The sequence below is a fragment of the Pelobates fuscus genome, chromosome 1 (assembly GCF_036172605.1).
Source record: "Pelobates fuscus isolate aPelFus1 chromosome 1, aPelFus1.pri, whole genome shotgun sequence".
NCBI lineage: Eukaryota > Metazoa > Chordata > Amphibia > Anura > Pelobatidae > Pelobates > Pelobates fuscus.
Window position 1 is genome coordinate 14,413,964 of NC_086317.1, and position 25,094 is coordinate 14,439,057.

Below are 25,094 nucleotides of genomic sequence, written 5' to 3' on the forward strand. Positions count from 1 at the left end.
CATTAATACTCCAGTATTTAATGTGCCCGTGCTGAGCTGCCATCAATACTCCAGTATTTAATGTGCCCGTGCTGAGCTGCCATCAATACTCCAGTATTTAATGTGACCGTGGTGAGCTGCCATCAGTACTCCAGTATTTAATGTGACCGTGCTGAGCTGCCATCAGTACTCCAGTATTTAATGTGCCCGTGCTGAGCTGCCATCAATACTCCAGTATTTAATGTGCCCGTGCTGAGCTGCCATCCATACTCCAGTATTTAATGTGCCCGTGCTGAGCTGCCATCCATACTCCAGTATTTAATGTGACCGTGCTGAGCTGCCATCAATACTCCAGTATTTAATGTGACCGTGCTGAGCTGCCATCAATACTCCAGTATTTAATGTGCCCGGGCTGAGCTGCCATCAATACTCCAGTATTTAATGTGCCCGTGCTGAGCTGCCATCAATACTCCAGTATTTAATGTGCCGTGCTGAGCTGCCATCAATACTCCAGTATTTAATGTGACCGTGCTGAGCTGCCATCAGTACTCCAGTATTTAATGTGCCCGTGCTGAGCTGCCATCAGTACTCCAGTATTTAATGTGACAGTGCTGAGCTGCCATCAATACTCCAGTATTTAATGTGCCCGTGCTGAGCTGCCATCCATACTCCAGTATTTAATGTGCCCGTGCTGAGCTGCCATCAGTACTCCAGTATTTAATGTGCCCGTGCTGAGCTGCCATCAGTACTCCAGTATTTAATGTGCCCGTGCTGAGCTGCCATCAGTACTCCAGTATTTAATGTGCCCGTGCTGAGCTGCCATCAGTACTCCAGTATTTAATGTGCCCGTGCTGAGCTGCCATCAGTACTCCAGTATTTAATGTGCCCGTGCTGAGCTGCCATCAGTACTCCAGTATTTAATGTGACCGTGCTGAGCTGCCATCAGTACTCCAGTATTTAATGGGACAGTGCTGAGCTGCCATCAATACTCCAGTATTTAATGTGACCGTGCTGAGCTGCCATCAATACTCCAGTATTTAATGTGCCCGTGCTGAGCTGCCAGCTTCTCCCAAATCTGTGAAAATAGAGTGCCTTGTTTTAAGCACGCTTTCAGTTTAAACCGATCCAGCTCAGGTTGTTCTGTTGCATTGGTGGGACTGTTTGCTAGGGCAGCGGGTAATGTGTTTAAACCCTGATCACCTTCCTTCATCCCTGCAGGTTCTGCCCATTCTACAAAACTGTGGGAATGCTGTCCAATATGATTGCGTTTTATGACATGGCGCGGCGTGCAGTGGAGACCACAGCCCAAAGCGACAACAAGATTACATGGTCCATTATCAAGGAGCAAATGGGAGAAATCATGTATAGACTGACTTCCATGAAATTCAAGGTTTGTGCACATTTCCATGTGAGGGACATGTTTTTTTTTTTCTTTCATTTTGTTTTTTGGGGGGGGTTTCTTTCCTTATGTGGTCTTTTTTTAATTTATTTTTTCTGATGCGGTCTTTATTTTTTAAAATTTCCTGATGCGGTCTTATTTTCTTTTTTTTCCTTTCCTTATGATGTCTTTATTTTTTTTTATTTTTTATTTCCTGATGCTGTCTTTACTTTTTATTTATTTTTCTTTATTTTGGTCTTTATTTTTATTTCCTGATGCTGTCTTTATTTATTTATGTTTTTATTTCCTGATGCAGTCCTCTCCCCCCCCCCCCCCCCCCCCATCCTTTCCTCATGCTGTTTTTTTATTCCTAGGACCCGGTGAAAGATGGTGAAGCTAAAATTAAGGCAGACAATGCCCAGCTGCTGGAAGACATGCAGAACGCTTTCCGCAGCCTGGAGGATTAGAAGACACATCCATTCCTTCCTCTGTACCAGACCTCCAGATCCTGCATCGAAGCGGGGGCTTCTGTATATTTCCAGCAGTGATCTACCCTATGCCCCCTTTCCACATTTAGTTGATCACAGAATCCAGTTGTGTCCATTCCAGTGTTTTGCCCGATTTCCCTGTAGCTGTTTTCTCATTGATGTGGTGAATGTGCTTAGTGAAAGCTGACTTGCTGAGCAGATGGAGCTTACATGGGAGAGAGATTCACGGGTACGGGTCTACTTTACATCAGGTGTGTCCAGCAGAATGCAGCAGGAGTCCATTAGCACCAGAAGGGTTAAACTAGTTTTGCCTGCTATGCGGTACATGTAGCAATTTTAAGGGTACAACGCCAATTTCTGCTAACTTTTAACCTCTTTATACTTTACATCTTCTATCGGGTATTAACGCTTTGCGTCCCAGGGAGAGTGCCTTCAATTACTGATCTTGGCATCTATCTGGCACACATGGTGTTAATGTTTACCAGATTAGAAGACAGGCTGACGGGTAACACTAGTGGGTGCAATGTCTTAAAGATTTATTCATTATATAAAGAATTATGAAGAATTGACGAAAGAATTGCAATTCCAAGTTAAAACGCAGAGCCACAAAAACAGTGGAAAAGGGTAATTTTTTTTCGAGTAGAGCGATTTTACCTGAAAATGTCCACTTCCTTATCCATTCTCCCCAGTCCCAGTGAGAAGACCTCTTAGTAACACATTCCAAGCTGTGCTTCTATGAGCTCTGCGTACGATCATTGTATATATTGATAGAGATGGTGCTTTCTGGGCTCTGATAGAATGTTAGCTTTTCTGCCTAGTGCTTATTCTTCGTTTACAGAGATTAACCCTACTCTTACCCATTTTGATTATATATATTTTTTAAATCGTTGGTTCTTTGACAGCCTACAAATACAATACATACACAATGTGTCTTGCCGTGTCTGGCATCGAAGGAGTTAACGTCACATTGTAATGAGAGAAATGCATCGGTTGTCATGTGTGGTGAGAAGAGAACGCCACGTTTTAGGCCGAAAGAGCTGACCTGGAATAATTCTCCTCCTCTGTCAGAGATAGCTGAAAGGTAGATGCACAACTGCTGCAGGACTACCACTCCCATGATGCATTGCCTTATGGCTGGTTACCCTTGTTTTTCCATTGGCCGGTGATCTTTTCTGCCTGAGGTCTGTGCTGGTAGCTTTCAGGAAGGAAAGTGGTTTTATAAATCTAAAAGGGAATAAATATTGATAATACTGAATTAGGCTTCAAAGTTCAAACTATATTTTCCTGTCCCCAGATTCAGGATCCCCACCTGCTGTTCTTGGTATGGTCTGTGTTGCGGTAATCCAATTCTGCCCATTCTGCTCCATTAGTCACAGCTATATTGCTAGTCTGACCTTGGTAATGTGTAAATAGATGGTACATTTTACAATCAGAGTATTATTCCAGCCTTTTGTTTCTTTAAATTGGCTTAAACTGATCTGTGATTCCAATCAGGGGCTCAATGCTATTTTAATTTCTATGCGTTATACATTTCTTTAAGATCCTTCATTTGACTCCATACATTTAAAATCCATATTCTTTAAAGTGCTGTTTTCCCCCTTATTGTACCAGTGTAGGCCTCAGGTTCCCAAAAGTGCATTGATTCCCTAAGGCGAGGGTAGCCAAAAGGTAGATCCCATTTATTGCAGAACTTTAACACCATCATATTTACCAGCCCTGGGGTCAGCCATCAGTCCATCGTACTCCACTAGGTAAGAACATGATTGCATTTGCTTTATTAGTAGAACATGACAAAGCTTAGTAACGTGCCAGGGAATAAAATAAAAACCAGTCAGAACTCCGACTTTCTGGCCGAGAATCTCTGCTCCATGTAAGAGGTGGTGTTTGGAATAAATTCTGATTAATTCACTGTAATTACCCTTCATGCTGTGTTAAGACATTTGTAGTTCGTGTTGTAAAATTCAAGTCTTTAAAACCATAGGGTTTATTAAAGCTCGATGCAGATGTATTTATTGTACTGTACCTTGGCGAGCAGAGGCCGCTGGTTAAAACAGATTCTATTTTTTGTTATGTTTTGTTTTGGTGTTCTTGTTCCACGTTATTGAAATTCTGTTCACTGTATTGGTTCTTTCTTCCAGACTTGTGAAAGGGATGAAAGAATATTACATAAAGCTCTGTGATTTTATGACTTGAAATATGTGTAAAGTTGTTTAAATTCTTCAAAATAAAATATGAATTTAAATTTACAATGCTATGAGTATTTTTACTTTGCAAAAAACAACTACATTGGATGTAAAGCTTTTAAAAATACTTTTTAATGTTACATTTACTTTTCCCTGTATTTATCAAATATGTTTTTGTGATGTAAAAAAAAAAATAAGTTTAGAAATCCATAACTCGTCATCCTGCTACTGGGCCCCTCAATCGTATTTCCCTGTCAATCGTTATTACAAATTCTGCCTTGACCACCTGGCCATCAGGATAGAAAAATCCTACTGAAAAGAGGAAACCGTAAACAGTATTTTTCATTTGTAATATTTGTCCTGTCAGCCTTGTCTGAACCGGATTGTAATGATACATTTAAGAGTAAACGGAGCATTTCCTAAAAAAGTGAAAACAAATGATTGTTTAATTAATGCATGTAAATTCCAGAGAAGCGACAGTAACTCTTTAAGGAGAGTCTAGCGCAGGCATAGGCATCCTTCGGCACTCCAAATATTTTGGACTACACTTCCCATGATGCTTTGTCAGCATTTTGTGTGTAAGAGGATTATGGGGGGTGTAGTCCAGGACATCCAGAGTGCTGAAGGTTGCCTATCCCTGGTCTGTGTATGTGCTTCCAATATTTTAAATAAAAGTTTTTTTGTATTTTTTTTTTCTTTTTCCTTTAAGTTTTAAACAAATGTCGATATTTAGGTTGAAGTGTTGCATTATACTGTTATGGGGAAAAAAAACTAATTTTCTGCATGGGTTGCATAGTTACAAAGGCTGAAAAGAGACGTGCGTCCATCAATTTCCAAGAAGATCAGGTGTGCCTTTTGCAACACACAAGGATGAGGGAGTCGGACTCTTGGTATGTCGCTCATACTGGATAAAAATAGGGATTCACCAAAACCTATCCAAAGATAATATGGAGGGTAACACCCACAATATGGTGTATGTGTTCCAGGAGCTAACTGACCCAAATGGCTTAAGTATTGAAGCAGTCAGTAAAATCAGACTGTAAATATGGAGATGATAAAACTAGAGATAATAAAAAAGGTGATGATCAATAATAGTCACTGTAATAAAACGATATAAAACTGTATTCCAGTGCAACCACTATGTATGGGGTGTATACCTTTAAATCTGCTATAGGCAGAATAAATGGAAGAGACGCCAAGTTATATACTTTTAAGTAAAAGATATAAACCTTTCAAAGCAGGAGAAAACAGTATTTAGAAAAAAAATTTTGCAATGCAATACTGAGTATCGCTAAAAACCACTTGAATAATAATAAAAACTGGGTAAAGATAAAAAACAGTTTATTAACAACGTAAAAATATATATAAAAATAGGACCTGGCTGTGTTACTGACCTTCCAGGACCCGGCTGTGTTACTGACCTTCCAGGACCCGGCTGTGGTACTTACCTTCCAGGACCCGGCTGTGGTACTTACCTTCCAGGACCCGGCTGTGGTACTTACCTTCCAGGACCCGGCTGTGGTACTTACCTTCCAGGACCCGGCTGTGGTACTTACCTTCCAGGACCCGGCTGTGGTACTTACCTTCCAGGACCCGGCTGTGGTACTTACCTTCCAGGACCCGGCTGTGTTACTTACCTTCCAGGACCCGGCTGTGTTACTTACCTTCCAGGACCCGGCTGTGTTACTTACCTTCCAGGACCCGGCTGTGGTACTGACCTTCCAGGACCCGGCTGTGGTACTGACCTTCCAGGACCCGGCTGTGGTACTGACCTTCCAGGACCCGGCTGTGGTACTGACCTTCCAGGACCCGGCTGTGGTACTGACCTTCCAGGACCCGGCTGTGGTACTGACCTTCCAGGACCCGGCTGTGGTACTGACCTTCCAGGACCCGGCTGTGGTACTGACCTTCCAGGACCCGGCTGTGGTACTGACCTTCCAGAACCCGGCTGTGGTACTTACCTTCCAGGACCCGGCTGTGTTACTTAACTTCCAGGACCCGGCTGTGTTACTTAACTTCCAGGACCCGGCTGTGGTACTTACCTTCCAGGACCCGGCTGTGGTACTTACCTTCCAGGACCCGGCTGTGTTACTTAACTTCCAGGACCCGGCTGTGTTACTTAACTTCCAGGACCCGGCTGTGTTACTTACCTTCCAGGACCCGGCTGTGTTACTTAACTTCCAGGACCCGGCTGTGTTACTTAACTTCCAGGACCCGGTTGTGTTACTTACCTTCCAGGACCCGGCTGTGTTACTTAACTTCCAGGACCCGGTTGTGTTATTTACCTTCCAGGACCTGGTTGTGTTACTTACCTTCCAGGACCTTGCTGTGGAGGAGTAGTATGTGTAGTACAGGATCCAGCTGATTCCCCTCACCGGAAGTGACGAGGTTAGGGGATTTTCACGGGTAGGGAAATTTAATAGAACAACCGCCCCCTCCCTGCGGGTCACGTGATGGTCCATGAGTCCCACTTCCGGTGTCTGCGCATGCTCCGGGTATCCCATCCTCTGTCATGGTTACCATGGAGACCGCTGAGCTGGAAGCTGCTTGCCGTTGCTATGGAGATTGGGATGCGTTACCTGGCAACCAGCATCCTCTTCTTCTCCGACCATGGAGGAGGCCGAGCAGCTGGCGGGAAATGAGATGCAAATAACAGCAGAGAGCGGGGGGAGCGGGGGGCGGCAGGTGAGGAGACCCAATAATAATATTATACCATCACCTCCCCCTCACAGACACTCAGCCATGGACTACAACCCCCATCACCTCCCCCTCATGGACACACTCAGCCATGGACTACAACTCCCATCACCTCCCCCTTATAGACACACTCAGCCATGGACTACAACTCCCATCACCTCCCCCTCATAGACACTCAGCCATGGACTACAACCCCCATCACCTCCCCCTCATGGACACACTCAGCCATGGACTACAACTCCCATCACCTCCCTCTCATAGACACACTCAGCCATGGACTACAACCCCCATCACCTCCCCCTCACAGACACTCAGCCATGGACTACAACCCCCATCACCTCCCCCTCACAGACACTCAGCCATGGACTACAACCCCCATCACCTCCCCCTCGCAGACACTCAGCCATGGACTACAACTCCCATCACCTCCCCCCCATAGACACACTCAGCCATGGACTACAACTCCCATCACCCCCCCTCACAGACACTCAGCCATGGACTACAACCCCCATCACCTCCCCCTCGCAGACACTCAGCCATGGACTACAACCCCCATCACCTCCCCCTCACAGACACTCAGCCATGGACTACAACTCCCATCACCTCCCCCTCACAGACACTCAGCCTTGGACTACAACTCCCATCACCTCCCCCTCACAGACACTCAGCCATGGACTACAACTCCCATCACCTCCCCCTCATAGACACACTCAGCCATGGGCTACAACTCCCATCACCTCCCCCCCATAGACACACTCAGCCATGGACTACAACTCCCATCACCTCCCCCTCACAGACACTCAGCCATGGACTACAACCCCCATCACCTCCCCCTCACAGACACTCAGCCATGGACTACAACTCCCATCACCTCCCCCTCACAGACACTCAGCCATGGACTACAACTCCCATCACCTCCCCCTCACAGACACTCAGCCATGGACTACAACTCCCATCACCTCCCCCTCATAGACACACTCAGCCATGGGCTACAACTCCCATCACCTCCCCCTCACAGACACACTCAGCCATGGACTACAACCCCCATCACCTCCCCCTCACAGACACACTCAGCCATGGGCTACAACCCCCATCACCCCCCCCCCTCACAGACACACTCAGCCATGGGCTACAACCCCCATCACCTCCCCCTCATAGACACACTCAGCCATGGACTACAACTCCCATCACCTCCCCTTCATAGACACACTCAGCCATGGACTACAACTCCCATCACCTCCCCCTCATAGACACACTCAGCCATGGACTACAACTCCCATCACCTCCCCCTCATAGACACACTCAGCCATGGACTACAACCCCCATCACCTCCCCCTCATGGACACACTCAGCCATGAACTACAACCCCCATCACCTCCCCCTCATGGACACACTCAGCTATGAACTACAACCCCCATCACCTCCCCCTCATAGACACACTCAGCCATGGACTACAACCCCCATCACCTCCCCTCATGGACACACTCAGCCATGGACTACAACCCTCATCACCTCCCCCTCATAGACACACTCAGCTATGAACTACAACCCCCATCACCTCCCCCTCATAGACACACTCAGCCATGGACTACAACTCCCATCACCTCCCCCTCATAGACACACTCAGCCATGGACTACAACCCCCATCACCTCCCCCTCATAGACACACTCAGCCATGGACTACAACTCCCATCACTTCCCCCTCATAAACACACTCAGCCATGGACTACAACTCCCATCACCTCCCCCTCATAGACACACTCAGCCATGGACTACAACTCCCATCACCTCCCCCTCATAAACACACTCAGCCATGGACTACAACTCCCATCACCTCCCCCTCATAGACACACTCAGCCATGGACTACAACCCCCATCACCTCCACCTCGTAGACCCACTCAGCCATGGACTACAACCCCCATCACCTCCCCCTCATAGACACACTCAGCCATGGACTACAACTCCCATCACCTCCCCCTCATAAACACACTCAGCCATAGACTACAACTCCCATCACCTCCCCCTCATAGACACACTCAGCCATGGACTACAACTCCCATCACCTCCCCCTCATAGACACTTTTTGTGCCTGTTCAAGATGTATATGTATCGTGTATAATACACTAATACATCGTTTCTCCATTTAGCTTTTTATTGAGCCTAGCCAGACATGCAGCAAAGTACAGGAAACACATTAATCTTTGTGTTATAATGTTGTTGCCTCGCCGTCTCTCTGTTATGGTTTTGCTTATATTAAGAACATGAGGCCCCTGCTTCTCACAGTCATTATAAGCTCAATATATAGAGACATTGTGGGGACTTTACAGTACGTCTATCTCATTCTCTGTCTCTTAAATCGTGATAGACAAAATGATATATAAGTAGTCAGTGATAGATAGATAGATACGTAGATAGATATAGAGATAGATATATATAGATAATTATTATTATTGCCATTTATATAGCGCCAACAGATTCCGTAGCGCTTTACAATATTATAAGAGGGGGGATTTAGCTATAAATAGGACAATTACAAGAAAACTTACAGGAACGATAGGTTGAAGAGACCCTGCTCAAACAAGCTTACAGTCTATAGGAGGTGGGGTATAAGACAGGTTAGAACAGGAAATAGCAATCAAATAAGGTGAGAGTGAAGCAGAGCTGGAGGAGAGAGTAGAGTGCTGGCCTTTAGGAGAGAGCAAGAGACAGGTATGTGAGATAGATAGATACATAGATAGCGAGAGAGAGAGAGAGAGAGAGATATAGATATAGATACATAGATAGCGAGAGAGATACATAGATAGCGAGAGAGAGAGAGAGAGAGAGAGAGAGATACACACACATAGATAGAGAGAGATGGATAGATAGATATATAGATAGAGAGAGATAGATACATTCATAGATAGAGAGAGAGAGATAGATACATACATAGATAGATAGAATAGTTCGGATAGATAGATAGATAGAATAGTTAGGATAGATAGATAGAATAGTTAGGATAGATAGATAGAATAGTTAGGATAGATAGATAGAATAGTTAGGATAGATAGATAGATAGAATAGTTAGGATAGATAGATAGATAGAATAGTTAGGATAGATAGATAGATAGATAGAATAGTTAGGATAGATAGATAGATAGATAGATAGATAGAATAGTTAGGATAGATAGATAGAATAGTTAGGATAGATAGATAGATAGATAGAATAGTTAGGATAGATAGATAGATAGATAGAATAGTTAGGATAGATAGATAGATAGATAGATAGAATAGTTAGGATAGATAGATAGATAGATAGATAGAATAGTTAGGATAGATAGATAGAATAGTTAGGATAGATAGATAGATAGGATAGATAGATAGATAGATAGATAGGTATTGACAACCAAATTGCAACATTTAGATGTTTGCAAATTTTCTCTTTTAGCCTAACTTTTACAGTTTGTTTTTCAATTCACTACAATTTGCTGAATAAACATTCACAAGTAAATTGTGGAAAAGCCAAACTGACTACACATGAGTTGGATTTTTTTTTCCACATCACTTATTTTTGCCTAAATATTGCAATTGGGATTTCAGTTCACAATTTATAAACTTTTGGCCAACATTAGAGAATGTTTCAGCGTTGGCTATTTTGATCTACATTTGCAAGTCCTCTCCTAATTTGTGTCATTTTTCTTTTAGTAAATAAACCCCACTCATTAAACCTGGAACTCAGCCATGTCAGGGAGTACTCTCTAATGGTCTCCTGCCAACAGAGAATTCCCCTAGTTCAAGGAATCACAAAGAATTATTATCTAGGATGACAATATTGCTTTAACTCTGCAAGATATAGACTCCAAGGAAATTAAAATCTGTCACGCCTCGTGTCACGAGCGTGGGCTATAGGCCCAGCCAAGACAGTGGGGAGAGTGTGGAAGTGACAGGGTTAATGACACCAGACCCCTGGTTACCGGTTGCTAGTCCCAGCAACCACTCAATTAACCCCTGCAATCCCTTCTACACTAACCCCCTAGTACACACTTTACTGCCACCACCAAGACTTTTAAACACGGGCGTCTTAGGTTACCCCACACACAGGAGAATTATAGAATCACAGTTCTACTTTTTCTAATCAAACACTTATAATTAACCCTTTTTGGTAATGTGTTTACCTGAGCTCTCTGGAGAGTGAAGCTCTTATAGAACAGAGACACAAACTGATTTATTGTCAGATTAAATATTTACTTAAAGATTCACAGTGCCGAGTACAAAATACACAAATAAATGACATACAGATAACAAATTGCAAAACAGTACATAAAATAAAATAGGAGAAAACACAAGAAATTCCTTACATATATTTACCCCATATAGAATTCTTGTGGGAGTCTTAGATGGTATTGATCTCCTAGAAGTTACTGACTAAAGAAAAATGAATAACTGAACTCCCTGGATAGTCCAGCACCCTCATTATATATCTAAACTAGTTATTTCTCAGTGGGCAGACCCCTGGGGGGGATCAGAGGGGGTTGGTCTGGCAGTCTATTGCCCACTTTATGAAATTCCTTGTGTCCAGCTCTGGTGATGGCTATCTAGATGTTTTATGGTCTAGGCCTGGTGCAAGATCAAAGACCACAATAAATGTCATCCCAAGGTTTACAAAAAAAAAAAAACAACTCTTAACATATATAAACACACATCAAACACCAACTCATGCTTTTGGCATGACACCTCGCAATTACTTTTATTAAAAAAATCTCAAGCAATGGCGATTGCCGTGTAACAAGCAGAGATATAAAATGAAAGGAAACTGTTACGGTATGAAATAGCGACAGAAAACCACCCTCTGTTATTATTCAATGTAATAAAAAACACAAAGACACCTATAGCAGTAATGGAGAATGCAAGCCGTCACTCCACTATATCCACTATATAAAAGAAAAGTCTTTGTGATTCCAAGAATTTCCCGTATTCGATTTAGAATGTTTCCTCTAAATTTAATTTTGTGCGTTTACCCATATTAGTGGGATATCTGGGAGCGTTAAAAAGAAAAAAAAAAAGGTGAAATATACATTTAAAAAATATATTGACAAAACGATTTTACATTATGGGCTAGATTATTGTATCTTTTGTAAATGAACAGCATTTACCAATCATTATTTTACAAAAGTCAAAAAGGAATTTGATGTTAACTTGTAAGAGATACACAGATCTCATCTAATAGGCTACGTATAGTTCTATCAATGTAGAGAAAAGGAGAGGACAAGTATTATGGCCCTAATTCACAATGAGTCTATGCCCCCACATAATATTATAAAAATGCCACTGGACTATTCCTGGCTACAAGTTATAAAACATTACTGGGGTGCTATCAAATAGAGAATGATGCAGCTCCATTTGTCAACGCATTACTCTGTTATGGCTCAAAAATCACACTAAAATGATAAATATCAAAATGAATATAGGAAGTCAGAAATCTTTGGAATAATCTATTTGCAGCATGAATGGGCTTAGAATGGCCACAATATACACTGTTGGAGAGGTATTATAGTTGTTATGGTACTTTTTAGCAGTAAACCAAAATGTTTAAATGTCTATCTGTTCCTGTCCGAATTAATAAAATAAATTGCGTATATACGCTGAAGTAATTAAGTCTGACACACAAGGTTCAGGTTAAAATAACTTCGAGAAAATTTATTGGCAAGTGATTAAAAAGCGGACGCGCAGGTCCTTTTAAGAGACATTTTACGTCATCATTGATTATTAGAATATCAGCAAATAAACATCATTAATTGGATTAATTGTTAAGTGTCGGGATTAGTGTCCTCCTATCAATATTATTAATTGGTTCAAAAACCTAAGTGGTTAGTCCCGTGTCCACCCACCAAGAGGTGGGATTGTTCTGGACACGGGTGGGGGACAAGGGGTCTTGAGCGTCATTTTACACGGTCGGTGATCTCAGGCCTCGTGGCCAGGTGCAAGGTCTCTTATGAATAGAACATTTCATTACTACTGTGTTCTCATGGCCTTCAAACTATACTATGTTGCAAATCTTAAGGAAAAGTCAGCAATTCCTGTGTTAATCATGTCTTTATAGAAAATACAGTCTTTGTTCTATTGTATTAGATGTGCTGGGAAATTCTGTCATGTAAGGTAGTTTTAAAATGAACAAGTTAGGTTATGAGGACAAAATGGAGGATTGAAGAAGTCAGGTTAGGAGGACAAAATGGAGGATTGAAGAAGTCAGGTTAGGAGGACAAAATGGAGGATTGAAGAAGTCAGGTTAGGAGGACAAAATGGAGGATTGTCACGGTATAAAGTTAAAATGGAGTTAGTGCAATAATTGAATACAAGAACAATAAGGTTTTTTAAATAATCCCACATCAGTCCCCCCTATGAAATGTTAGATTCTAAGAGATAAAACTTTATTAAGTTAGTACCAGGAAGACGTGTTAACCCAAAGGCACAGAAACCCCGTGGCCGCTAGCTAGGTGTTAATGCAAAGTGCAAGACTGTCCCTAGATCTGACCCTAATAGGCTAACTCATCCGTCAGTATGGCTCTCGAGCACTTCACACCCACGGGTATCCCATGGCAGCTAACCCACCACTTCTCCACACGGGGCCTTTACCATTCACTGACAGATGCTGTCCCTGTGTGGTGGAATCTCGGTAAAAATAAATTTAGTAGGCCGAGATTACCACGTGGCATGTGTACGTGCATATGCTGACGTATCGATCAGTTGGTTGCACGAGGCAAGATACGATCAGTAGTGTACGGAGCATGTGCAAGAATACAGGATATAGTATTCCCCCTCCTCCATTGTGCTGGACAAGCCATGCGGTCAAACAGGAAGTTAATTCTTATTTGTATTGATTGGTTAAGAGAATGTTCGGGTGGAGCTTAATATGGGAGGAGTTATATGCCTATATAAGGAGCCTGCACTATTGTCCGGGGCTCAGAATTTGCTGTATTTTGGTGACGCTAGTCCCTCTGAGTCCCGATCGGTGATCCAATAAAGAATCTCTTCCTTCCTGAAGAAACCTGTGTCCATCTCTCTGTGCTTGGCTTCCGTCAGTTTCTCCGGTATCATTTGGTGCATTGGCCGGGAAGCTCATCGTTCAACGGTAGCTGAGAGGCAGAGGCGTGAGACGGTCTATCTTTGCCCACGTTCTCTACGGCTGCACCCCTGAACTTCTGCGTGGACCTCCCTTCGTCTCGGCGCCACTGGTCTGTTGTCCAGGAGATCATCGGCCTCTACGTGAGAAGTGCTGGGGTGTCCCCGTCGATGAGTGTGAACTCAGGTTCAGGAACGAGGAGGTAAGACAACTGCTGTTTTAGACGGCAGGACCCGCTAGGGGTATACCGATTGTGCGGTAGGCCCAAAGGGGTTTTTGAATCTGTATCTGCCCCCTCTGTCGGAGGGAAGGAGCGAAGGCGCACCGCTCGATCGAACGCTCTTTAGTCAGACCGTTTGATTCTGTTAGTCAGGCAGGGCGCTCTGGTGTAAAATAAGCCCTAGCCGGACACCGGTGTCTTGTCTAGACTAGCGTTCTAGGGTGTATATTACGTTCGCTAGGTCGGAGGGACCGGGAGACTAAGCGGCGCCTGTGTAAATTCGGTTCGCTAGTTCTCATCCTATCTGGGCTAAGTGGGAAGGCGTGTAAATTTGGAACCCACTAGACTTTTGATAGTACGACTAAGAGGCGCCTGTGTAAATTCGGTTCTCTAGCTCGTTGTATAGTGCGACTAAGAGGCGCCTGTGTAAATTCGGTTCTCTAGCTCGTTGTATAGTGCGACTAAGAGGCGCCTGTGTAAATTCGGTTCTCTAGCTCGCTATATATGTGGTGATTGGGCAGTGTGGCTAACCAAAACGTATGTAGATTGTTTTTAGGTAGTCCATTCAAGGTACTGGCCAATAGTTTAGTTGGGAATTGTAAATGTGTTAACGATTGTTTTAGTAAAGTGTATATCTTGTTAGATAGCGCGAGCTCAGCCGTCTAGCGAGAGTGTTAATAGTGTGTTGCTGTATCATAGTGCACGGTACCATAACCCTGTATATTTACTGACATTGCATAATAAGTACTAATCATTGTCGTCCATTGCATGTTTAACACCATAACCACTAATAATTGTATTGTGACCTTAACTTGTGCTTTGACCTATGCTAACCGTACTGTAACCGCTATTTGTAAAAGACGATGTTACTGGGGTGTGTTATAGACGGGTAATTCGTATATAGAGAATTATAGCGTGGGTGACTGTATAGTTACGCCAAAGGGCATAATATTGATTATATAGTGACTGGTGTAGCAGCTGTGTGTGTACGGGAATTCCCTGAGTGTTTATTGTGTTATTGTGTACGTTTCACTTGGTAACCGTACCACGTGGTGCTGTTGCCAAAGGAAACGGGTGTGACTGTTGAATAGTACGCGTGTATAGTAATCGTTGTCGACGACGTTCCATTGTTAAAAATGGGTGCGTCGCAGTCAACGATTCCGGATCCCTTAGGATGTATGGTTAAGAATTTTAAAAAGGGATTCAAAACCTGTGATTTTGGGGTTAAGATGTCTTCTGTGCGTTTAGTTACTTTGTGCACTAGGGAGTGGCCTACTTTGGTTGCGGCATGGCCGCCACGTGGCAGTTTGGATCTAACTCTGGTACAGCGCTTACACGTGGCTGTATCAGGTAGGCCTGAACTTTACGGCCAGTTTCCTTATATTGACTGTTGGAGACAGGCCGTAAATGACTCGCCAAAATGGCTCCAGACATGCCACGAGGAGCAGTGTCGCCTCATGGTAGCTAGGACTTGTTCGTCCACTAGGACTGGTGTTAGGCCCATTTTGGACACGCCCCCTGAGTCCGAGATCCCTTTGCCGCCCCCTTACTTTCCGTTAAGAGGAAGTGACGCAAACGCAGGAAGTCCTGCACCCCTCCCCTCATTACCTCCATCCACTTCCGCTTCCTCCTCCAGTACAGGATCCACCCCCCCTCGTACTAAATCTCCCCTTCCGGAACCAGAACCCACCCCCATTAAAAACGAATATCCTGATTTGGCGCCACTTCAGACTTCCGGTCAAGCTTCATCTAGCTCGGCCCGAAGTGTTTTATTTACGACCTTTTCCCAAAACCAACCTCCCACATCCCCATACCCTATCTCTCCCCGACCGGAACCCATGACTGACGCCTCCCTACGTAGCCCCATCCAAACCCGACAGTTGACTGGTGCCCAACAATTAAAGCACTATCAGATGCCTCTTCGCCTAAATCCCGGGTCAGCTTATATCGATGCCGCAGGTCAAATGGCACACGCTGACCCAGTCTTCGTATATGTCCCATTTACCACTACCGACCTTTTAAACTGGAAGACCCATAATTCCTCGTATACTGAGAAACCACAAGCCATGACTGATCTGTTCACCTCAATAGTACAGACGCATAATCCGACATGGGCTGATTGCCAGCAGTTACTAATGACTTTATTTAACAATGAGGAAAGGACAAGAATAAATCAAGCAGCCATTAAAGCATTAGAAGATAGAGCCCGTGCTTTGAACCAAGCTAATCCAGCAGCATGGGCCGCAACACATTATCCCAACACTGATCCTGATTGGAATGTAAATGGTGCTGATATGGTTCAACTCAGAGCCTATAGAGACGCTATAATTGCTGGCATGAAAGCAGGAGGAAAGAAAGCCATTAACATGTCGAAGACAGTTGAGGTGATTCAGAAAAGCGATGAAGCACCCAGTGTCTTTTATGACCGATTATTGGAGGCATACCGCTTGTATACCCCCTTTAATCCGGAAGACGCAGACAATTCCCGAATGGTTAACTCCGCCTTTGTCAGCCAAGCATACGGAGATATTAAGCGCAAGCTACAAAAGTTAGAAGGGTTTGCAGGTATGTCCATCACCCAACTAATGGAGGTAGCAAATAAGGTCTATATGAACAGGGATACAGAAAATAAGAAAGAGGAAGAGCGCAAGATGCGTAAAAAGGCTGATATGCTAGCGGTAGCAATCGCAGGCGTAGATAAACGGGGCCCAGATAGAGGCAATAATAGATGGAGTAGGGAGCCTTTGAGTAGGGATCAGTGCGCGTATTGCAAGGAAGAAGGGCATTGGAGGAACGAATGTCCGCAAAGAGAGCAGTACGAGAGAGACCAACCCAGGGCAGGCTACGGAAATTTTAGAGGCAGAGCGAGAGGTAGAGGAGGCCCCGGAGGGAGTAATGGTTATAGAGGGAGTAATGGGAACAGAGGAAGTGTTAGGGAAGACAGGTATATTCCAGCAGCGCAAAGGTCCCGCGATAGAGAAGGTAGGGACTTCGTAGGATTGGCTGACACGGTCATGGAGGACTATTGATACCGACCGGGCTCCATCCCCCTTGGTCGAGCGGAGCCTATGGTCGATGTATCAATAGGGGGGAAAAGGAGTGCGTTCATGATCGACACTGGTGCTGAACATTCAGTGGTGACTAATCTAGTTGCTCCTCCATCTGGAAGGACTATTACTGTGATAGGAGCAACTGGAAGAAGTGCTGAAAGACCGGTTCTTAAAAGTCGACTCTGTACATTGGGAGGCCACGTAGTAAAACACCAATTCCTTTATATGCCTGAATGTCCAGTCCAATTGCTGGGACGTGATATGCTATCAAAATTACAAGCGCAGATTACGTTCCTACCAAATGGAACAACATCTTTAAAGTTTAATGGACCTTCAGGTATTATGACTTTATCCGTACCAAAGGAAGAAGAGTGGCGACTTTATACAGTGTTGACTAGCCAAAACCCTAGGAGTGATGAGACATTGTTTAACATACCAGGAGTTTGGGCAGAGAACAACCCACCAGGACTGGCCCGTAATATTCCACCTATAAAAATTGAACTGAAACTTGGGGTTTATCCAGTAAGCCTAAGACAATACCACATCCCACAGAAGGCTAAGAAGAACATCCAATCCTATCTGGATAAGTTCATACGGTATGGTATCCTAAAATTCTGTACTTCCCCCTGGAACACCCCATTGCTGCCTGTTCAAAAGCCCGGTACAGATGAGTATCGACCTGTACAGGACTTAAGAGCAGTCAATGATGCGGTTGTTAGTATACATCCAGTTGTACCCAATCCATATAACCTGCTTGCTTTAATTCCGGGCGGGGCTACTTACTTCACAGTCTTAGATCTCAAAGATGCCTTCTTTTGCCTCCGAATTGCCGCAGAAAGTCAATGTATTTTCGCTTTCCAATGGGAGAACGCTGTAACGGGCTCAAAACGCCAAATGACTTGGACAAGACTGCCCCAAGGGTTTAAAAATTCACCTACCCTATTTGGTTCAGCCCTAAGTCAAGATTTATTGGATTTCGAGTCTATCCCAGGAGAATGTGTATTGTTACAATATGTAGATGACTTGTTGATAGCAGCAGTTACAAAAGAAAAATGTCAGCAAGCAACGCACGATCTACTACATATTCTCTGGAAGGCAGGATACAAGGTGTCTAGAAAGAAGGCTCAGTTGTGTTTGCCAACTGTCAAGTATCTGGGATTCCATATCTCTGAAGGTCAAAGGATTATGGGGCCAGAGAGAAAAGAAGCTGTCTGCCAAATACCAATACCCAAGAATAGAAGACAAGTGCGAGAATTCTTGGGGGCAGCGGGCTTCTGTAGGATATGGATTCCCAGCTATGCGATACTAGCAAAACCTCTGTACGCAGCCATCAAAGGTACAGAGCACGACCCCTTCTTATGGACCCAAGAACAGCAAACGGCATTTGAAGATGTGAAGAAGGCTTTGATGAGTGCCCCAGCATTAGGTCTACCTGATCACACACGACCATTCTACTTATATGTACACGAGCAAAGAAGAATGGCTGTGGGAGTATTGACACAGTACTTGGGATCATGGCAAAGACCTGTTGCCTACATGTCTAAGCAATTGGATGCAGTGGCCAGCGGACTTCCACCTTGTCTAAGAGCCGTAGCTGCAGCCGCCCTGCTAGTAGCTGAAGCCGATAAACTCACTCTGGGTCAAGAACTTTATGTACGAGTTCCACATGCAGTACAGACGTTGTTGGATTACAAAGGAAATCATTGGTTTAGTAACAGCCGTATGACCAAGTATCAAGCAATGTTGTGTGAAAACCCAAGAGTGCATTTAGAGACTGTAAACACCTTAAATCCAGCTACCCTTTTGCCACAACCTACTGAAAGTCAACATAATTGTTTGGAAGTAATGGATGAAGTATTCTCAAGTAGACCAGATCTTCGTGATTTTCCCATCCAGAACCCCGATGTTCAATATTATACCGATGGCAGTAGTTATGTGAAAGAAGGGATCCGCTATGCAGGATATGCAGTAACAACAATAGACAAGGTGATAGAAGCCCGGCCACTGGCGAAAGGAACATCAGCACAAAAGGCAGAATTAATAGCACTAACACGAGCGTTACAATTGGCTGAAGGTTTAAGAGTAAATATCTATACGGACTCTAAGTATGCGTTTTTAACCACTCATGCCCACGGAGCTCTGTATAAAGAAAGAGGACTACTGAATTCAGAAGGCAAAGAAATCAAGTACGCAGCTGAAATCCTACAACTATTGGAAGCAGTGTGGGAGCCGAAAGAAGTCGGTATTATACATTGTCGAGCGCATCTGAGAGGAGATGGTGATGTAACCAAGGGAAATCGGATGGCAGATAGTGCAGCTAAGCGTGCTGCTGAATCAGGAAGACAGGAGTATGTGGGGCATATAGCTGCTCTAATACCAACCCCACTGTCTCAATGGACTCCAGTTTATACAACTCAAGAAGAGGAGTGGTTAAAGACTGAACCGGGAAAGTATCTGGAGAACAAGTGGTATCAGCTAGAAGATGGAAGAATAGTTATACCAGCATCGCTAGCGGTAGAAATTATCCAAAATTATCATAACGGGACACATTCTGGGAGAGACAGTACTGAAGAATCTCTTAGAAAACATTTCTACATACCAAGATTGTCCAACTTGACTCAGGCCATTGTACGCAGATGTGTAACGTGTGCTAAGAATAATGCAAGACAAGGACCAGTAAAGCCACCAGGAGTCCAGTTTATGGGGGGACTCCCCATGTCCGATCTACAAATAGACTTTACAGTGATGCCTAAATCGGGTGGACATCGTTACCTGCTGGTAATTGTGTGCACCTATTCAGGCTGGGTAGAAGCATGTCCTACTCGTACCGAGAAAGCAGGAGAAGTTGTGAGATTCCTGCTACGAGAAATAATACCCCGATATGGACTACCCTGTTCTATAGGATCGGACAATGGTCCAGCTTTTGTTCACCAGTGCCTACAACAACTGACTCATATGCTTGGTATAAAGTGGAGGCTTCATACTGCATATAGACCCCAGAGTTCTGGTAAGGTAGAGAGAATGAATAGAACTATAAAGAACCAGTTGGCTAAAATGTGTCAGGAAACCCAACTTAAGTGGAACGTTCTCTTACCTATAGCTCTATTGCGAATCCGCAGTACCCCTACCAGAAGGATGGGCCTCTCTCCTTTTGAAATCATGTATGGGCGACCACCTCCCGTACTTGGTAACTTAAGGGGGGATTTGAGTCAGTTGGGAGAAGGAATTACTCGGCAGCAGGTTGTAGAGTTGGGTAAGACTATGGAGGAGGTACAGAAATGGGTACAAGATAGATTACCTGTGAATATTTATCCCCCTGTTCATAATTATCATCCAGGAGACCAAGTGTGGATTAAAGAGTGGAATAATGTACCGTTAGGGCCCAAGTGGAGAGGTCCTTATGTTGTTCTTTTGTCTACCCCTACAGCGATAAAAGTAGCAGAAGTGACTCCGTGGATACATCACTCCAGGGTTAAACCAGCAGCAGTCGATTCTTGGCAAGTTACAGCAGATCCAGAGAATCCCTGCAAGATCCGGTTGAAACGCACTACTCAGTCGGAGTAACGAGGAATTATTGTGGATTACAAATTTTATTGTTACAGGTGTAAGTGAGAAGGCCATAATAAAGCCTGTCCTCTTACCATCACATAGTGTATAAGCCAGGAAAGTCCCGAAGGGACACCTGTGAAGACGAGCAGAACTCCATTCCCTGCAGCCCTCACATCCTGGAAGCTGAGGTTCCATCGCACGGACGAAGACTGAGGATGACGGCGAAAGATGTGCTTTTGATTGTGTTTATTTACATGTGTTTTTATATTCAGGAAGGTAGAGGTACCGACACTCCTAGCTGTGAGGTATGCATTAAGACTACGAGAACAGGTAACCATATTTCCCAAACCCTAATTTGGCATTCACAATACGAATGTAAAGGAGATGTATCAAGATGTAGATACTTAAATATAGACTATAGTGTATGCCATTTAGGAGTAGGAGAACCTAAGTGCTTCAGTCCGGAGTATCAGCCTCGTACAATTTGGTTGACTCTCAGGAATGGAGATCCTCAGGGGACCCTAATTAATAAGACGGTGTTAGAATCCGTATATTCTTCGGGTGTTCTGCTATTTGATGCATGTAAGGCGATATCAAGTGGTAGAAAGCCGTGGAATGTATGTGGGGATCTTAGATGGGAGAGGACGTATGGATCTAACGATAAATATATTTGTCCCAGTAGTAAAAATAAATATGTGAGTCCTAGATGCCCAAATAAAGACTATAACTTTTGTCCATATTGGTCTTGTGTGGGGTGGGCGACTTGGGGACAGACAGTAGATAAAGACATGATAGTGACTAAGTTGCCGACTAGCCCATATTGTAAGTCTATGGAATGCAACCCAGTCCATATACTTATTAATAACCCCGACAAGTTCTTAGATAAGTATGGAAATTTATTTGGGTTTCAGATATACGGGACGGGTTTAGATCCTGGGACATTATTGTTTATAGGGATAGAGACTGATACGGTATCCTCCCAGACTCATCAAGTATACCATTCCTTTTATGAAGAGATGAGCATAGATAATAAGATCCCCCATAATGCTAAAAACCTGTTCATCGATTTAGCTGAAAGTATTGCCGGTAGTCTTAATGTTACCAACTGCTATGTGTGTGGAGGTACTAACATGGGAGACCAATGGCCTTGGGAAGCAAAGGAGGTAATGTCCGGTTCTGAGGCAGTTGACCAACTAATATCTGCACCAGCTGATTATCATTTGAGTGTTAGAGGTAAATCTGAGTGGAGATTAAAGACCTCCATCATAGGTTATGTTTGCATAGCAAGGAAAGGAATAATGTATAATACTTCTGTAGGAGAATTAACTTGTCTAGGGCAAAAAGCTTATGATGATGATACAAAGAATACAACTTGGTGGTCGGCTTCAAATGTCTCGGAACCATCTAACCCGTTTGCTAGATACGCCAATTTAAAGGACGTGTGGTTTGATCTATCCATCACATCAACCTGGAGAGCCCCAGCAAATTTGTACTGGATCTGTGGTAAGAAAGCCTATTCGGAGCTGCCACAGGACTGGGAAGGGGCATGTGTGTTGGGTATGCTCAAACCATCCTTCTTCTTGTTACCGATTGAAACAGGTGAGACTTTAGGTGTTAAAGTGTATGATGTGAATCATAGGAAGAAAAGGGGGCCCTTAGAGATAGGTACCTGGGAAGATAATGAATGGCCTCCCCAGCGTATCATAGATTATTATGGGCCAGCCACGTGGGCTGAGGATGGTACCTTTGGTTATAGAACCCCTATTTATATGCTCAACCGTATTATAAGATTACAGGCGGTGGTTGAGATTATCACTAATGAAACATCACAAGCGCTCAATCTCCTAGTGAAACATAATACCAGGATGAGGACAGCAGTATACCAGAATAGATTAGCCTTGGATTACCTTTTGGCAGTAGAGGGAGGTGTATGTGGGAAGTTTAACCTAAGCAATTGCTGTCTTCAAATAGATGACGAAGGGCAAGCAATAGCTGAGCTTACTAGCCATATGGTTAAACTAGCGCATGTGCCTACTCAGGTATGGAAAGGGTACAATCCAAGTAGTTGGTTTGGTAGCTGGTATGAGTGGTTTGGAGGGCTTAAGGCAGTGGTAGGTGGAGTCCTACTGATTTTACTGTTGTGTCTACTCCTACCGTGTCTTATACCCTTAGTAGTTAGGTCTGTGCAAAGCCTGATAGGAAGTATAGCAGAGAGGAAGGCTGCTGCACAGATAATGGCGATATATAAATATAAGGCTCTAGATCAGGGAGAACCAATGCAAGAAGATGAATGTTGAAGATTCACATCATAAGATAAGTCTGGTCTGGTTCAAGGTAACTTGCGGTGTAAGCAAACCAAGGTTAAGTGATGCCTCAAGTAATTGTAAAATATCAAGAGGCATCAAAGGGGGGAATGTGGTGGAATCTCGGTAAAAATAAATTTAGTAGGCCGAGATTACCACGTGGCATGTGTACGTGCATATGCTGACGTATCGATCAGTTGGTTGCACGAGGCAAGATACGATCAGTAGTGTACGGAGCATGTGCAAGAATACAGGATATAGTATTCCCCCTCCTCCATTGTGCTGGACAAGCCATGCGGTCAAACAGGAAGTTAATTCTTATTTGTATTGATTGGTTAAGAGAATGTGCGGGTGGAGCTTAATATGGGAGGAGTTATATGCCTATATAAGGAGCCTGCACTATTGTCCGGGGCTCAGAATTTGCTGTATTTTGGTGACGCTAGTCCCTCTGAGTCCCGATCGGTGATCCAATAAAGAATCTCTTCCTTCCTGAAGAAACCTGTGTCCATCTCTCTGTGCTTGGCTTCCGTCAGTTTCTCCGGTATCACCTGAGCTAGTCCCTTCCTAGAATTCCTGCACTTTATCAACAAAAGGGATTGTTTGCAGCGGCAGACAGGGTGAGTTGATGTCTTGGAGATCTTGGTCATCAACTTCGAGATGGGTGAAAGTGGGTGCCGCTTGGTCAACAGTCTTCATGAGGGATTTTCTCAGACATGGGAGGATACAACAAAAGAGAAGAGCAAAGATAAAAAGAAAAATTAGTATAGCCATACCAATATGCATTAAAGCCTTTTGCCATCCTGTCATCCAACCAAACCATCTTTCCCAGGGATCTTGTATCCCAGAATTCCTTTTCAACTCTATAGACAGGTCATTTAATTTCTCAATGGCTAATGTAACTTTACCATTAGGGCCTGTGTTTTCTGGGATATAGGTACAACATGTCAAGGTGTCGGGCAAAATTTTACAAACCCCTCCTCCGGTCTAGTACCTTTTGGGACTGGGGTGGAGCGAGATACCATGAGAGGAGCTGAAGTGGATCTTCTTGTGGTCTGAGCGGATTCCAAACCTCTAGCAACTAAAAGTAGGGTGTCCAGGGGAACAACCTTATATTCAGGGCGTGCAGCAATGATTCCCTTGCGTATAGAGTCTTTAACACCTTGGACAAACGCACCTGACAGCATTTGTGAATGAATCTTGTCAGTAAGATCAAAACCCAAATCTGTAAACATTTGATACAGTCTTGCATGAAACCTTTCCACTGATTCTCCTTTATCTTGAATAACATCAGTAAGGCCAGCAGCCTGATCTGCAAGTTTGTCCTTAGCCCATTCTCTTAATTGGGTGCAAAAAGTTACTCCGGAGGGGTAATCAACATCACTGTTGAGCAGATCTGTACTGAGGTGTCGGGCCATGCTTGGCCAATATGCATCCCCTGCTTTAATAGCACAAATGCTCAGCAGATCACGCCATGCGGCTGAATAAGTCTTTTGAATTTGAACTATCCCTCGGTAGAAGGGCATAGGCTGTTTTTCTGGGTCAGGGAGTGATTTTATCAGAGCACTAGCTTGAGTGGGGTTAAAAGCAACATACTTAGGAGGGGCCTGTTCTCCCCGACCCTTGTGGCCGAAGGGATCATCGATAGAACGATGAGTTGGGGCTCCCGCAGCAAGCTCCGATGAGACATGGGACACCCTGTCCTCCTCGTCATCATCGAATTCTATGATATTGACTCTTCTACGCGGTGCAGGGCCCGCGTGAGGTGAAAGGATCGGTGGTTGGGAATGAGCCCCAGATGCAGGGGTGGCTAGCGAGTCGTAACCTGGGGACAGGTAGTCACCGGGGATTACTGGCATCAGGGCTGAACTGGGGGCCGCCATATTGGAGGCGGGGAAAGGAGTTGCTTCAGGATTAAGGGAAGAAGCGGCGGCCATATTTGATATGGGCACTTCCGGGGCAGATTGGGCCGGACTGGGCATGACCGGAACCTGGGGAGTGGCTTGGGGAAAGGGAGGGTAACCGGGGTAGGGCAAGGCCATGGGATATGGGAAGGGGTAGGGCCAGGCAGGGGAGGGCAAAAGAGTAGGGTGGGCAGGTACGGTTAAGGAGGTAGGGTATTGGACTGGGGCGGAGCTGGTTATGGGAGG

The 25,094-nt window shown here is 44.3% G+C and overlaps 2 protein-coding genes across 3 annotated transcripts in view; both read left to right on the top strand.

Moving 5' to 3' along the window:
• Positions 1-4,094, top strand: part of ATP6V1A (ATPase H+ transporting V1 subunit A) — a 46,159-nt gene extending 42,065 nt beyond the window's left edge. For both annotated transcript variants that reach the window (XM_063446358.1, XM_063446363.1), the window contains exons 15-16: positions 1,198-1,369; positions 1,732-4,094. In XM_063446358.1, coding sequence (XP_063302428.1) covers positions 1,198-1,369; positions 1,732-1,824 — 265 coding nt within the window. In that variant the 3' untranslated portion in view covers positions 1,825-4,094. The remainder of the gene's footprint in view (positions 1-1,197; positions 1,370-1,731) is intronic.
• A 2,520-nt stretch (positions 4,095-6,614) lies between these two features.
• Positions 6,615-25,094, top strand: part of GRAMD1C (GRAM domain containing 1C) — a 159,945-nt gene continuing 141,465 nt past the window's right edge. Inside the window, exon 1 of the mRNA XM_063446395.1 lies at positions 6,615-6,713. Coding sequence (XP_063302465.1) covers positions 6,639-6,713 — 75 coding nt within the window. The 5' untranslated portion in view covers positions 6,615-6,638. The remainder of the gene's footprint in view (positions 6,714-25,094) is intronic.